Source organism: Miniopterus schreibersii, assembly GCF_964146895.1.
Source record: "Miniopterus schreibersii genome assembly, chromosome: 14".
NCBI lineage: Eukaryota > Metazoa > Chordata > Mammalia > Chiroptera > Miniopteridae > Miniopterus > Miniopterus schreibersii.
The window spans coordinates 30,049,003-30,065,439 of NC_138114.1; the positions used below are offsets into that span (position 1 = coordinate 30,049,003).

The 16,437-nt window shown below is 35.5% G+C and overlaps 1 protein-coding gene across 5 annotated transcripts in view; it reads right to left on the reverse strand.

Moving 5' to 3' along the window:
* Positions 1-3,121: 3,121 nt before the first annotated feature.
* The window catches only part of PRKG1 (protein kinase cGMP-dependent 1), a 953,315-nt gene continuing 939,999 nt past the window's right edge, over positions 3,122-16,437 (reverse strand). For all 5 annotated transcript variants that reach the window (XM_081157647.1, XM_081157645.1, XM_081157646.1 and 2 more), the window contains 6 exons: positions 15,428-15,569; positions 14,038-14,201; positions 11,027-11,149; positions 10,879-10,941; positions 9,731-9,797; positions 3,122-6,642 (listed from right to left, as the gene is read on the reverse strand). In XM_081157647.1, the coding sequence (XP_081013773.1) occupies positions 6,544-6,642; positions 9,731-9,797; positions 10,879-10,941; positions 11,027-11,149; positions 14,038-14,201; positions 15,428-15,569 (658 nt within the window). In that variant the 3' untranslated portion in view covers positions 3,122-6,543. The remainder of the gene's footprint in view (positions 6,643-9,730; positions 9,798-10,878; positions 10,942-11,026; positions 11,150-14,037; positions 14,202-15,427; positions 15,570-16,437) is intronic.

Genomic DNA, 16,437 nt, shown 5'->3' on the forward strand with positions numbered 1-16,437 from the left:
GGTTAATTACAATGTTATCATCATCTCCTTCCAATAATCTTGGAGAATCATGCTCTCCCTGAGAACTGTAAATCCCCCAATCCCATGATTAACATAATTTTTACTGAGGCCCTTTGCTTCTCAAGCCACCAACCCTGGTTCTTCTAGATTTCAAAGTCTCCACCCAAGTTGCACCAATTTTAGATGGTCTGGGTTCTGAGCACGCTTCTTCCCATTACCCTGATAAAATGCGTCTTTGTGTTGTAGAGTTGAAGGTCAAAGGACTAGGCATGTCAGCGAATTCATCAAGTCTTTACTGCAGTATTACTGCCCCTCATTCAGGGTCTCAAGACCTTTCCGGTTATCTGCTACCCGAGAGCGGGTTATTCGCGGTGCCAAACTCAGCTGCAGCGGCGAGGGCAGGTCTTGGCTGCTTCTGTGTGCGCTACTTGTATCTGTCAGAATGGGCAAGGTTATGCTGCTGAAGTAGGTAAAGCCAAAATCTTAGTGGTTCCAAGCAACAATATAGTTCACCTTAGTGGGTTGGCCAAACTAAGCTGCTTGTTAAAAATCCAGATTCCTGGGCTATCCCTCAAAATAACTGTGAGTGATCCTGGAAACCTATATTTTTGCCGTATTTCCCACATACATTTTATGACATTGATGCTTGAAAAACACTGGTCTAGAACATATGCCTTGAGCCTGTCCATCAATTTTTATGAAATCTGTGGCCAAACTTTGGGGTGTTAGGAATTCCTTGTTTTCTTTTTTTCTTTCTTTTTGCATGAAGTTGAGACTGAACCTGTCTGGCTTTGCTAATTGGCCTGTGGATGGATTTGCCTTTTGTTCCATAGCCTCACCTTGGGTGAAAAACAGAGATGCCAGAGGTAAACATTATTCTTTTATAGATTTAGTCCTTTTGAGTTGGAAAGATAGAGTATGGAAGAGAGGAAATCTCTAAACAAGATTCTCAGAAAAGACTATCAGTGCGGTGGTTGTCCTGGATTGTGCGTGTGACACATTTACGGCTCTAAGTGAGAATCTGAGGGTAGGTCTGCAAGCGTAACGTGGAGTCAACTTGGACGATGAGACTATCAATACATTCATCTCAGGCAAACTTACAATTGATTCTTGTTGTCATAGTTGAATAACTGTGCAGTGATTTACTTCAATGGCAGTTACCATGCGCCTGGATGCAACAGCTTCTCCATCGCCAGCGTTCCTGCCCCATCACCATCCCCCCAGCCACGTCCCTAATGATTATTGACCTGCATGCCCTCCTAGAAAACAGTGTGATTAATACAAAAATAACCAGCCAGGATCAAAGGGGACCATTCTTAGAGCAGGGTTATGAAAATCACAAAACTTAAAGTTGGGATACTAAAAACTTTTTAGTTCACTTCTATTTGCAGGAGAAACAAAATTGGCTGTGCCCGACTAACATAGTATTTTAAAAAGTTGTTCTATTGGCTCTGTCTGAGAGCTCTACCTGGATCGAATCTCTAGTATTCATTAAAAAGGGGTTTCAACTCATCATCACTGGCAATATGTGAATAAGACAAAGGCAATCAGAGTAAGGGGGTCTTTATGTTGCAGTCAGTTTTTAAGGTGTGTACCATTCACTGAAGTGAGAAACACAGGATGTATGTTCACCAGGATTTTGCAGAGTTGAGTTTGTTGCAATTGTATTGTTCTCTAAGTTTATATTTATGCATAAGAAGCTTTCCAGAGGGATCAGGTGAACAAACCTTAGACAAAGACTCATGAAGTTACTTGTCATAGGAAGAATTCCCTTGTAGCATGTAGCATTATAGGAGAATTGTCCCTTTGATGGTTTGTCTTGTTCAGAGTTTGAAATGTGCTAGTTCCAAGGTGTGTGTTGCTGGAGCATAGAAAACTGTTAATTTTCAGTGAGTATCTACATTTGCTTTGCTCTTCACACTGGATGACCTAATGTTATCCCTATTGAATCCTTTAATCCAATTTGTTGGATTAGTTTTATATTAGCTCATAATGCATATTGGGTGGAGGGCACTTGGTTGTATTTCCTACTTTGTTACAGTGACATTCTTCAATAGCCCTATACAGTATTTCAATTTTAGTATGATACATATATCAATTCTATTCTTGGAATCTTGTCTGGAATTAAACATCAACTAAGTTCAAAAGTAATTATTCTTTTTTATTTCAACTCTATAAAGTATACAACAGGCACTGGGCAATTACAGCTGCAGGAAAAATACAGAGCAAATCAAAGCAGGTTAAGTTTATGAAAAAGTTTTAATCTACATCAAAAGAGTGCAAGTGGTCAGTGACCATTTGATGACAGTTGTTGCATTCTGACTAACAAAGAACTCTTTCATGTAGAACAAATTGTAAGAGGACCATCAAATAACCATAGCTGTAAGAGTACAAAAGAACTGACCAGTTGTAAAAACATCATACATTGAAATAAATTTGATCGATGGTGCTCAAAGAAATGTCCCTTTACTCGAGAAGCCCAGACCTCTGAGTCACTGTCAAGGTCCCAGAGCTCTGTCTGTTGCTGCAGGGGCCGATAGAGAGGAGGGCTAACGACACACTGTCAATGTTTAGCTTTCTAGGTCTGTTGGAAACTTGCCTCATAAATGATTTGCATATACAAGAACTCAGAGAAAGCATCCTGTTTTGTTGAGAGGTGCACCAAGGTACTTTTTCATCACTGGTTTCATAAGGAGGTTAGGTTAGCAGTCAGTCATCCTCTAATTTTTCTTTTGAGTTGGACCATTGTGAATGGAGTCTATAAAATATATTTGAACTTGATAGTGCTAATCTTTTAAACTGAATCTGCACAGCTTAGCAAAACAGGAATACCTGTATACAGACTGATAGTATGTCATATATTAATTTGACCTGCACATACATTTATACATTTCACAGAAATGACGCTGTATCTCATTAACAGATACACAGCTCTGGTACATTTAACAGAAATAAGAGAACGACTTCATCATTTCTGTAATTCATCAGTATTATATAATAAAGGCTTATAAATTGTTAGCAGAAAGAACTGTAAAACGCAGCAAGCTAAGAAAGGACAACATTTTGAGGTGTGTTTGTCTTTGTCATGCAGCATAACACCAAATTTGTTTTTTTTTTTAATAGGATGCCATGAATTTAAGGCACTTGCAACAATGCCAGATAGCCAGGTCATGTTCTAAACTATGGGACAGATGAGTAACAGTACAGTTGACATAATTTTCAATAATACTGACAATTATGACATTAATTCAAGTCTACTTATACCTAAAAACATTATTCAATACAAATAAAATGAAATAATAATGCTGTGAAACACTAAAAAATGTTATATGTACCACAAAATATCACACAAAAATATCTATTTACATAAATATCTGTCTGTGGTCCTATTGTGAAAGAAAACATTGTTATGGATAATGCAGAAATCACCTCTACTGCATGAAATCGTTTCTAATATCCTTAATTCCAATATGGTAGCTGACTTCTTTCATTTTAAGCTTACCATCAGTGTAGTCATTTAAAAAGAAAACAAGGAAAATTCAATAGTTACATTTATATATTATACATGTGTAGTTCACATGCATACCCCACGATTTTAAATAAAAATGATTTGTAAAGAACATAATCAAAATAAATGATTTAAATGCCACATGGATCTGATTCATATATTAATAACAAAGAAGGTACAAACATAAACGTCATTTATAAGAATTTTCTAGAAATCATTTTTTCTAATGTATTCAATCTATCTCATATACATTATTGTGATGTTCCTTTCCTTGGCAGTTTTCAGTTTTCCTGTGGGTCAAGATACACAGAAAGCCCTTATTTCCCATACTCAAAGTAGTAACAAGAAAGCCAGTTAACAAATCAAACAGGTTGTCACTATTCTAACTTATCCAGATGTTCTTTAGTGTAGGAAAACAGAGGGGACGTGAGAAATGGAGAAGTAAAGTGAGACACACTCTATGAAGCTGTCCATGAATTTTAGCCCTAGTGTCTTCATTGAGACAAGATTTAAATCCTTAAAATTCAATGTGGAAAATTAAATGAATGTTCTCCTTAGTAATTCTTGGATGATGTAGTTCACTTTAATTTTTGGGTGATTGCTTTAGACATCCTAATGCAATTCCACAGATGAAATGACCAAAGATGCAATAACAAGTGGGAGAAACTACCGACAGATACATTACACTGCACACTACTTGCTTCTCTACAGAACTTGCACATATTGGTTGTCTTAGACTTGAACCACAGTTCCAAAATCCATAGTAAGTGCTCATCTCTGGGGCTGTTGAGATATTGGAAAAGCTGCAGAAGCAGATTCTTTTACCTAATGACTAGGTAAATTTAATATTCTAGCACATCTTTAGCATGCCTAGCCCATTCTATCTTTTAACAAAAATCACTGAACATTAACTATAGTGTCAAAATTATATATTTTTTAAAAGCCCAATTAAAGCATTCTAAAACTTCTAAAATAGCATTTGTAGTTGGATTTTAGGCTGGTGTGTTTAATTTTATGTTCTAAAATCTGTAGAAGGAAGTGGATATCTTGATTTTGAGAAATTGTTTATAAGGGAGGGAAAAACTCCATTAACACAAAAATAACAACATCTTAGAATCAAAGTTGTGATTTAATTTTATGCTAATTATATATAATATGCCCTTTTATTCTCCAAATGTTTCTTAGATTATTATATTTTGATAAGATACATTCTAAAGTAGTCTCAGTACAAACAATTCAAACCAAAATAATAATATGTACCTTCTTGGATGCAATATAATGATCTAAATGACCTAGGTGAACTTATTATTTTTTTTGCAGAAATGTCTATATTTGTATTTTTAAAAGAACTCTCTACTGGAAAAATGCAAACCACTATGTAATATACCAATTTTGCACGCAGTTCCAAATCGGGATGACAACTATGCATTTGTCTGAGTAGATATAATGCTATTTGCCCAGGAAAAGCTTCCCAATGGTTCTGTTACTTACCACAGCTAATAAGTGACCTGGACTGGCAACAAAGGACTCAGTTTAAATTGCTAATTCTTTTTCCCATGTCAAAAAAGCAAATCAGTTTGATATTCTCAAATCCAATCTTTTCTAGGTAGTATGATAATTCTAGGATTGTAATATTTTTGTTCTATTCAGCTGATCTTATTTTTAAGGAATCAGGATCCTGTTCTCTCTGCTTCCTTCCTACTTTCACAAGCACATGAACTCATAACAGCTAATTCATGAAAAGGTAACCAATACCTGGCCAAGCTCTTATCTCATTCACATAAGTAAGGTCTCTTATGTGGAGAATTGGAGAATCTCAATGATTTTGTGCTTTCTTCATTTTTGGTTCAGGCCTAAGACAAGAAGCTAGTTCAGACAGTTTCTAATCACCTTTCTCCATCAACCCTAGACTGTAAGTGAAATCTGACAGGAGTTTGGTTTGGTAAATCTGGTGAAAATGCTTGAGTCTCTGGCTACACATGTAATGATTAGAATCTGTGTGGTCTGTTCAGACACTGACATTTACAGATGAAAGATATACATAGCACCTATATAGTTTTTATTTTATTTTTATTTTTTTGGATGAATCTCGATCCCTCTCCATCCCGCCCCACCCTGACCCCAAGGGTTTATTTTTATAAAAGGGGATATTTTAAGCCTCAGTTTGAGGGTGTGTTAGGTAATAAATAAAAACCAATTGGCTGCTAGTCACTTAATTCCAGGACCATCTTTAAACACAATATTTAAAAAAATATGAAATGGTTGTGAATTGCTTTTTTCCCACTCTGTCATGCCAATTTATCAAAAAGAAACATATCATGCACGTTGCTTTTTTCCAATCCTCTGTGAAAAACGCATATATACCTGCTATGAGAGTTCTCAGCAGAATCCATAGCAGTTGTGCTTTTAACATATCAATTTTTTTAAATCTGTCAGAAAGGAAAGGTAACATTCAGTCTTGTCATCAGCACTGCTGGGAAATGAAATCATGAAACTTCTAGCACTGGTTTGACATGAACTCTGTGACCAACAGATGTGTGGTCCTCTTTTGTACGGTATATACACCGGCCCGCGGTAATAGATCCTACAACCCTCACTTGAAGAAAGGGAAGAGCCCAGTTTTTGTACCATAGAAATCTATCGTACCCAATATATTACTTTTTGATCTTCTTGATAATTCTAGCAAGGTACATACTCTTTTACTAGATTGAAGTGTTTCTTACTGTCTTTCAAATTATAATCAGAGCGAAGCAAGATCATTGCAACAATAGGAAACATCTTTTTACTGGTGAAAGGCTTTGCTTCAGGACCACCATGTCAACTGCTATTTTTAGGTTCAAACAGAAAACATGTAAAGAGCACTATTGTCATCTAAGCGATAAGTCCTAATGCCACTGGAGTTACTGGAGCAGCATCGATCAAAGGCATCATGGTGACCCCGAGCACTAATCTTCTCTCTTTCCCTCAGGTTTGCTGGCAGCTGTGTCTCAGAAAAAGCTGTCTTCAGCAAGGCAGAAGCAGGTAAGAGAAATACATTAGAAGTCTATGTCCCATCCTGAGTTGTCATCAGGTGGTGGTTCGTCATTGTCCTCAGGGAAACTGTCAAAATTGCTTGTGTCTGTGGGTGATGCAACCTAAAGACGAGAGAATGAATAGTAAAAAGGTGGTTGATTTTTTAGTAAAATCCCATGGTAGATTTTAAAATAACATTCTTTATTCATTCCCTAGTCAAATGACTGTTTTTTTGAGTGTCATACTAGGTAGCAGGTTTTGTCCTTTGTTGTACTGGGGGTCACAGAAGTGATTACAAATAAATATGGTTCTTGCCCTCATGCAGTTTATAATCTAGTAAGGAATATATAGCAATTATCTATAGATTTTGCGATTATATATTTGTTTTACAGTTTGGTTAGTGCTATGGGGGGGAGGGGGGGAAGGTGCCATGAGAGTTAAGTGTCATCGTGGAAAGCCTCTTTGAAAAAGTGGTATTTTCAACCTAAGAATCAGTGCGTTCAGTAAAGAGGAAATAGCACATGCAAAGGTCCTGAGGTGAGAGAGAGCTCCATGTGTAAGTAACCAAAAGAGGCCAACATGGCTGTTGTATAAGATAGAAGGGGAGTGGAATGATAAGTGGGAGAAGTAGGGAGAAGTCAGGTTATATAGAGCCTTGTAGACCATCTTAAAGATTTTGTGTATTTATTCCAAGTATAATAATCAGCTATTTCTAAACTTAAGCAAAACTCTTGCAGATTTACTGGGCAAAGTTCAACCTGTAGGACATCAGTAAAAGCAGTGAAGAAACAGTTTAGTTTCCCTGATATTCTAATATTTAAAACCATTTACAGATAAAAATGTCCCCATTTAATGTTACCATTGCATACAAGGAGGCCCCCTGATAAGTTTCATTTAGGGTAGTTTAGGCATAATATTTATTCCTCCAAGTTTCTCATTCTCCTAAAACAAAACCTTATGAGTGCAGTGAGCATCTGTAATGCGAGAAAATGCTAATGGCATTTTTGTTTTGTTGGTGTTTGTGAATAAACATAAACATTAGCACAGAAATGAATCTCAGAAGGAAGGGAATGTTTCTGTATAAAGAGCAGTCCTGAGTTAGTCCCAGAAGGACATACAATGTAGAGGGCTGAGGACCACAGAGCAGCCTCTTCCCTTAGTTGGATGGAGCACATTTTCTTAGACATCTGCCGTATTGAACAAAAATATAAATGCAATAAATTAAAATTGATTTCAAGTTACTTGAAACACCGTAGTCCCTTTAATAGAATGGCTCCTTAACAAAAATCTTGATGTGTTAAAAGATAATCTATTTTTTTTTCCACCTAGAGTCTGATGAAAGAACAAAAGAACATAGTTGTGCCTACAAGTTCCTCAAAGTAATATGGGGCAGTACTTCATCTTTCTATGGCTGAGTGCTGTTCCATTGCCTGTAAGTAAACATCTTCATCTAATCATCCGTCGGAGGACATTTAGGTTGTTTCTATGTCTTGGCTATTATGGCTAATGCTCCAATAAACGCAGTGGTACAAATAACTTTATGAATAAGTGTTTTAAAAATGTTGGGGGTAGATACCCAGAAGAGAGATTGCTGGGTATTACAGGTGCTCTATTCTTAACTTTTCGAGGAACCTCTATACTGTTTTCCATAGAGGCAGCACCAATTTATATTCCTACCAGCAATGTGCCAGGATCCCCTTTTCTCCACACCCTCTCCAACGCTTATTTCTCGTCTTGTTGATAACAGCCATGATAACAGGTGTGAGGTGGCATCTCACTGTGGTTCGATTTGCATTTCCCTCATAGTTAGTGAAGTTGAACATCTTTTGATGTATCTGTTGGACACCTGTATGTTTTGTTACGGAAAATATCTGTTCAAGTCCTTTGCCTATTTTAAAATTGTTTTTTGTGGGTGTTTTGTTTTTTTTGCTATTGTCGTTGAGTTATATGAATTCTTTATATGTTATGGATATTAGAACCTTATCAAAGGTAACATTTTCAAATATTTTCTCCCATTTGGTTGGTTGCCTTTTTGTTTTGTTGATGGTTCCTTTTGCTGAGCAGAAGCTTCTTAGTTTGATGTAGTCTAATTCACTTATTTTTACTTTACTTCTATTGTTTTTGGGATCAAGTTCACAAAAACCCCTTTGAGACCAAGGTCCATAGTTTAAAATACTTAGAAGAAAACAGAGGTACTATTGTTTTAGGTCTTATATTAAAATCTTTAACCCATTTTGAGTTACTTTTTGTGTAAGGCATCAGATAGTTTCATTTTTTGCATGTAGCTTTCCAATTTTCCCAATGCCATTTATTGAAGGGGCTTTCCTTTCTTCATTGTATACTTTATTGAAAATTAGTTGCCCAGATATGTGTGGGTTTATTTCGGGGCTCTCAATTTTCTTCCATTTTTTTCTGTGTCTATTTTTCTGTAATACCATATTGTTTTAAATATGGTGGCTTTGTAGTATAGTTTGAAGACTGGGGGAAAAAAAAGTAATATGGGAACAAGGGAAGAGGAACCATGTGGGGGCATAAGTGAAACAATATTGGCCAGAAATGCACAGTGTTGAAAATGGTTGCTGATCTGATGACCATACTCTACCAGAAACCAAAGGGCAAAGGAATGCTTTGATGTGGCTCCTATGGTTTAGGCTCTTGGGGACAGAGCAAGATAGAGAGTAAATTGGAATCATAAACAAAAAATAACACACATTGTCCTAACTCATCCAAGTATACTCACATACATACTCTTATCTTATGTAGAGAGAACATATATGTGAAGAAACTTAAAGTACACATATTTCTGGTAATAATTCATGAATGTGACTAATTCATTAAAATTGCTAATACATTCTTATTCTTGGGTAATGTTGTATAAAGTTTATAATGGAAAAAGCACACCTGGTGGCTGGAGATTCATTATACTCTTCTGTCTACACCAATATATATTTAACACGTATAATACTAAAAGTCAACTTTTATTCATAAATAAAAGAAACTTAAATTAGAATGAATAGCTAAAAAATATAATGGTAAATTATATATATAATAACCATCCCCTAGGATTTTTAGATGTAATTATTTTAATGTAGTACTTCTATTGTTTATTTAATCTGCTCATAGGATAAAACTTTAATGATAACAGATCTTTGATGACTGACAAACACCTTCATGTACATCACACATAGACAGACCAGAAAGTCTACTTACACTTGGTATTATAGGAGGTGTCAAGGTGCCTTTTCTTAAGCCTTCCCAATTAAAGCCCTCAAACCATCTAGGAAAGGAAGAAAAGTAAGAGAGTTAAAAGCATTTCACCTCAGTTCAAACCTTCTCAATGCAACACACATAATGTCCATGACTGATAGAAAGCAGTTAGGGAAACATCTTCAAGGTGACAAAAATGTTTTCTATTTAATTGCAGATTTTTTTAAAAAGAGCTTATTTTGTGGAATGCATCTTCCAAAAAATCGAATTGTCAACTCTTTAGACACCAATTAGAAAGCAATTCCTTTTTATTCTAGTAATTTCAGTCGAGATGTCTGCATAACCTTGTTCCTACACTATCATTATAACCTTAAAAATGTCATAACAAGCGTGGCCCTGTGTCTTACAGAATATTTTATTTTAAGGAGGTGGAATCGGGCATGAAAATCAGGACAGAAAATTATCTTCCCATCTTTGTCACTAATTCATTAGGCAGCCTCAGTTAATTAACTTTTCACATCTCATTTTACTCCCCCCTCCCTTTTTTTTTTAATACAATGAAGATAGTTTGTGTACAGCTTTTCTCTGGAAATGTGGACCAAATAACACAAAGGGTTTTTTTGTTTGCGTGGTTGGTTGTTGTGTTTTTGTCTTTGAAAGAGTTCACCATTAGCAAATGCTTACAACAAAGTCTTATCAGACCTTTGAGATAGTCATAGGTATTTTAGTATATAAATTACTCCGGTAAGAATGTGAATTTCCTGTGACTGTTACAGAAACAGACAAACGGGGAAAAACAGTGTGGTCTTAGGTTAGCTCTAGAACATCCACCAACAAGCATAAGGTCTGATATTTAAGGTGCTCTATTTATTTGTAAAGACTATATTCTGTACTTTTTTTCTGTCATATTATTTAATTAGGAAATGGTTGGAAAATATATTTTGGATCTAGTCTAGGAAATATGACGATATGGTGGAGGGTTTTGTTTTTAATATTCTGGTAGGGACAGAATCCCAGAAATAAAATATACATTTCTTCTGGCTAATTGTATCAGTTATTAACCACTAACCTAAAAAAACCAACAGCCTGGGGAAATGCTTGTTAGGTTTTCTGAACTCTCGAGCTTAAAATTTCAGGGAAAGAATACTTACTTGTGCTTTTGAATGTCTTTCACTCCATTTTTCAAATTCCCTAATCTTTCTGATGGGTTGTCCCTAAAAAAATAATAATAATTGATAAGAAATCTAATTTTGTCCCACATTATAAGCCTTTCAAAAACATTATAATTGAAATGCTTACCTGCATAGTTTTTTAATTAAATTAGCAGCATTTTTGGCAATCTTCTTTGGAAATTCTATCATGTCAATCCCTCTCAATATGATGTTATAGGTTTTCATAGGATCTGGGCCTGAGAAAGGTGGGCTGCAAGAATGTGAGACATGAAAAGACATATTACTTTTATTTTCTAAATAAGAAAACTTAAATTTTTATAACTCCATAAGTGACATCAATTCTTATTTTGGGGCTTATATTGGGATGATAATGGAATAAAACTTGATTAATAGCAAAACTGTGGAAGTCTTTCTAAGTAAGCCACTTAGCAAGACCGCAAATAGGTCAAGTTTGTCTGCTGTTTCCCTCATTTCTGTGTAGCTGGAATAGATTAATTGAATCTAAACCTAAAACTGGAGATGAATTCATCTTTTCCTGAGTCAGACTGTGAATGCAAGAAAGGAATTGGTGTATGTAGAAGGTGGTTGTAGTTGTGAGAGGGGTAGAGAATGGGTCCTCTTGGGCCCTTTCTGATTGCTAACCTTAAATGGGGTAGCTACCCTGAAGAATAGAATAGGCAAGGTTAGGAGGAAGGGAGCAAGTGGGAAATTCAGGATCCTTCACTAGGATTTGTTGCCTTAGAAAACCTCTCATTGATCCTTCATTAGGATTTGTTGCCTTAGAAAACCAGATCATTGATTTCACTTGCCCTCAATTCTTGGTGTTCAGGAGACACATGGCTCATAGGAAAGCCCTACCATGTTCTCTGAAATCTTGTCGTTCTTGCCACTCTCCCTTTATTTGCTCCCTTATCATTTATTGGCCAACATGATAGGCCTTAAAAAGAAGAAGTGGCATATCTGTCTGAGATCGCCTTCTCCTCAGTTCCTCTGCCATTCTGTAGCGCTTAACTGCATCTCTACATTAACATTCCTTGCTTCTCTTGTTCACCTGATGTATGGAAATCGCTTAGCCAGTTTTTAGTTTTATTTTCAGCAAAAGTTGTTGCATAAGTAGCTACAGTGTGTTCATGGAAGAAGGTGAGTTCAATATCCTCTTGCATTGCCATCTTGAGTCATATCCCTCCCTCAGTGCATTTATTTTTAACCGTAAGTAGTTTTTATGATATAAGTATGTATGGTAATAAATTAAGTTCAGCTTTGGTCATACCGCACAGATTGTGATTTATAGTGCTTTATTTTTATTAATGTTTTGCTATTCCATAAACTCTATGACCCTGTGGTTATTTTAAAAAGTGCTTTTTAAATTTTCAAGTGTTTAAACTTTTTCTTTTAAAATCTTTGTATTAATTTCTAATTTTACTCTATGTCAGTCAGGCATTTGGACCTGTGAAATTTCTACTTGAAACAATTAAGAATTCTTCTGTTAAGAATTTTTTTAGAGTTTAGTATATACCATGTTTTAAGAACATGGTATCATTTTTTCTTTATTACTCATGGAATAATGATGGTAGAAAATTTTTAAATGCATAAGGACAAATAGAAATTACCATGGTTAACATTTTAGTCTAGTTATTAATGGTTGATATTTTAACTTTTAGTTAATAGAGTTTTCCTCCATTCATTATATAATTGGTTTTTATAGCAATTCAAAAAATACCAGAAAGGTGTTAAATCCAACCTTTTCTATTGTCCAAATCTTTTATATACTTACACATCTACAAAATGCATCATATATTTAAAACAGTCTACCTTTATGTCAATGGCAAATGTTAAAGAAAACTGGGTTAAGTCACAGATAATTTATTTAAAATCAACATACAAGTTTCAAGAGTAATAATTTAGTGTCTACAAATAAAACTGAAAGCACAGCTTAACTATTCTTGGCAATGACAGGAAGCACTCCGTGAATGCTGACAGCTACTACTGCTACTATGTTCTAGACACTCTTCTAAGTGCTTCATATATTCACTGAATCCTCACTAAGGACAGTGAGTCTTACGGCTTCCTCTCATTTTCACTGTAGCCACTAAAGTCTCTTAACTAATTCTTTCGCATCCCACTTCATGCTTAACCCTTTCTTCCCACTGTCCCTACCTTATTCTGGGCTCTCAGCTTCCGAGATCTAAATTATTGAAACAGTCTTCAAAGTAGCCCATCCAGCTTCTGATTTGCCCTTTGCCCTACACGTTTCTGCTAGCTATTTTTCCTTAAATATCACAACACATGCCACTCCTTTGTCAGAAAATACTCAATGATTTCCTCCCTGGATGGAGTTCAAACATTCAAGTATAACAATCATGATCCCTGAAAGGACACTAATTGACTTCCCATCTTTTTTCTTTTTTTTTTGGACATGAACCATCTTCATGACTTGGCCCACTACGGCTTCTCTATTTAAGTCATGTGTCACTTCCAGGAATGCCTGCACCCCTTGCTCACTCTCTGAAGTCTTTTCTTCTTTGAAATCCTCCTGGGATCAACCCCAGCCTTCTGAACTCTGTAGATCATAATGATCCCATTGCTCATTTCCCTGAGTGCATGGCTTGCGGGTGTATTTGATTTTCTTTTCCTTGAGAGGTTTATAGTGTGCTTTATACTTGGTAGTATCCACAGTACCCTTTTTCTAGTTGTTTATGACTAAAGCATTATTACATAAAAGACCTGAAAAGCATTCAAATTTCATTTAGATATAACAACTGCTAAGAGGCCCTCTTATTTATATAAGTAGTTGACTCTACATATTTTTATACAACTGTAATTTCCCCTTGCTTCTTTGCTGGCTAAATGACTAGGCGCCAAGGTCTCACAGAAAGATACCAGCGCATCCCATATTCACATGCATCTAAGGCAGCAGCAATAATGGGACCAAAAGTTGCTGTTTGAGTTCATTACCCTCATCTGCCTCATTTTAAACTTTGTTTTATGAACTCCTGGTCATCTCTATAACTAATTGAAGTGTGGCAACAAGATATGGTGAAAAGTGCTTTAAGATGGTCTAATGACAGTGACAAAGGCAGGAGTGTGTGGCTGTTTTCTGGTCTATTTTTATCAGCAGTTCTCTATCAATGTCCATACCTGCCAGTCAGGAGTTCATACATTAGAATTCCCAGTGACCAATAGTCGGCTGAAATGTCATGGCCTTTGTTCAGGATGATCTCTGGGGCTACATACTCCGGAGTCCCACAAAAAGTCCATGTTTTCTTTCCAAATCCTATTTTCTTTGCAAAGCCAAAATCAACCTTACATAGAGCGAAAAACAAGATATGTTAAGCCACTTCTGATGAAGTTTAAAAGCAAGATGTTACTTTGCTGAAGTACACCAATGATAATAATAAAAAAATAATAAAATCAGATGTAAGTTATAGTTCTGTCTTCTAAAAGGAGTCATCCATTTTCCAGACAAAGCCTGCCTGACCAAACTTGGTTTCAACAGGGTAAGTTGAAATCTGAGTAGATTTCAATTATAAATAAAGGCAAATTTTCTTTCTGGAAATACTTTCCGTTTTTCCTTTGTTGATGCCAGTGGATGTTGGGGCATAAACAAATAATTTCTCCTTTACTCAAAAATTTTAAAGTCTAGAAAATATGTCAAGTAGGTTCAACTAGAGTATATATATCTGCTGGATTTAATGAAAGTGATAATTCATTTAGTATTAATTCAGAAGACACTTTACTGTTGAAGAAATGAATAAAATTATGAGATCAATGACTGCTCCTGGTAAACACAAACAGATATAAAAATGAAGATGTTTCCTTTATTTTTCTAGAAACCTTTTGATGGAGACTCAAATGAAGAAAATCTCTATTTTCCTAAACAATTTGGTTGAGAATACAAATAATTAACCATCATTTATTTGATTTCTTTGAAAATCTTATGCTAAATAAAAATTCTCGAAGTTAAAAAATTGAATCAGGTACTAACAAGAATCAAAGCCCTCAAAAGTCATGCATTTTAAAAAATATAAATAAATAAGAACTTACGTTCTTCAATAAGTCTTTAGTTTTTGACTAATTTTTAAAAAATATTACTAGTAGTACCATTATTATTAACATGGTCTAGATACAATTGTCTGCGAAGCCCAGTTTTTCCATTTTTATTGTTCTTAATTCTAAAATATTAAAATGATTCACAATTTTCCATAATATAAAAACAGTCCCTTTGGATGGCAGAGAACCAGCTAGAAAAAGAACCTCTATAGAGCTCTTGTAGGTCTATGAACACATGCCAGCAAGCATTAGTCCACTTCAGCATGTTTTGCCAGGATATTATTAATTCACACCTAGCCAATTTAATTTCTCATAACTTTAAAGAATAGTTACAATAAAACAGTAACACTAAAACCTGCTTTTAAGAAGAGTTCTAATATGTAAAAAGAAAAATGAGATTTTATGTTAGCAAATGCACGCAGCTTTATAAACCAGTATTTTAAAACTTCAGGGCAGAAAATGTGTGCAGTACACTGACCAGTTTGGCGTAACCTCGGTGATCCAGGATGAGATTTTCTGGCTTGAGGTCCCTGTAGATGATTCCTTTGGAATGCAGATAGGCAAAAGCTTCTACCACACATGCTGTGTAAAATCTGGTTGTAGAATCTTCAAATGACCCTCTGAGATACAGGAAATGGAAAGAAAAGTATATAAGACATGTTTCTCTAATAAGGTTTTATTTTCCATTTCACGTTATTCCTGTAAAAAAATTTGACCCCAGAGACCAGATCCTGCTGGCCAAATGTCAATAGAATTGGGTTTTCAAAGGCATCTGTGGATCAAATGAAGGAATTCTTTGCCCTTATGAACAGGATAGGTTAGTCTAACTTCCTGAAAACTTTGAAGATTTTTAACACATACCAAGTTTCATGGACCTGGTGGCTTCCTCCCCGTGGCCTGCTATGATCTAAAAAGTTATAGGTACCGTGGTGGGCAGAAGAGAGGCAAATCTTACTATAGACCTTGTCTTCCAAGGGGTGTTTTTTAAAGGAGAGTTTTTGAGTTTAGCCATATGTATTCATAAAGGGCTTATTGTTTAATCTTTGTAAATACTATAGATATGGTTCATGAGACTGTGATTAGAAGTTGATATTTTCAAGGACCACTTTGGAAATGAGTTGGGATGCTTCTGATACAATCATATCGCAAGCTAAATTTTCTCCTATGTTTGAAACTGATGTCAAGACAAACAATACCTGTTTCTTACCCTGCTGCCTTCTTTTTAGAAAGACAGAAGGAGCTGAAAGATAATTAGAAGAAAAAGGTAATTGGATGGGAAAGCTTATTAGTAAGCTTGATTATGATGTTTAGCAGAAAAGCTCTCTTTGTCTCTCTGTCTCTGCCTCTTGTGTATTTATTTAATGAAATAATTATAAAGGGAAAGACCTTGGCATCTGAGGTTAACTCCTTGGTTCTAGGCCAGGACCTTTATACTTTAACTATTTTTAATTGAATTCCTTATAAAGATCAACTATGATTTTTTCCCTC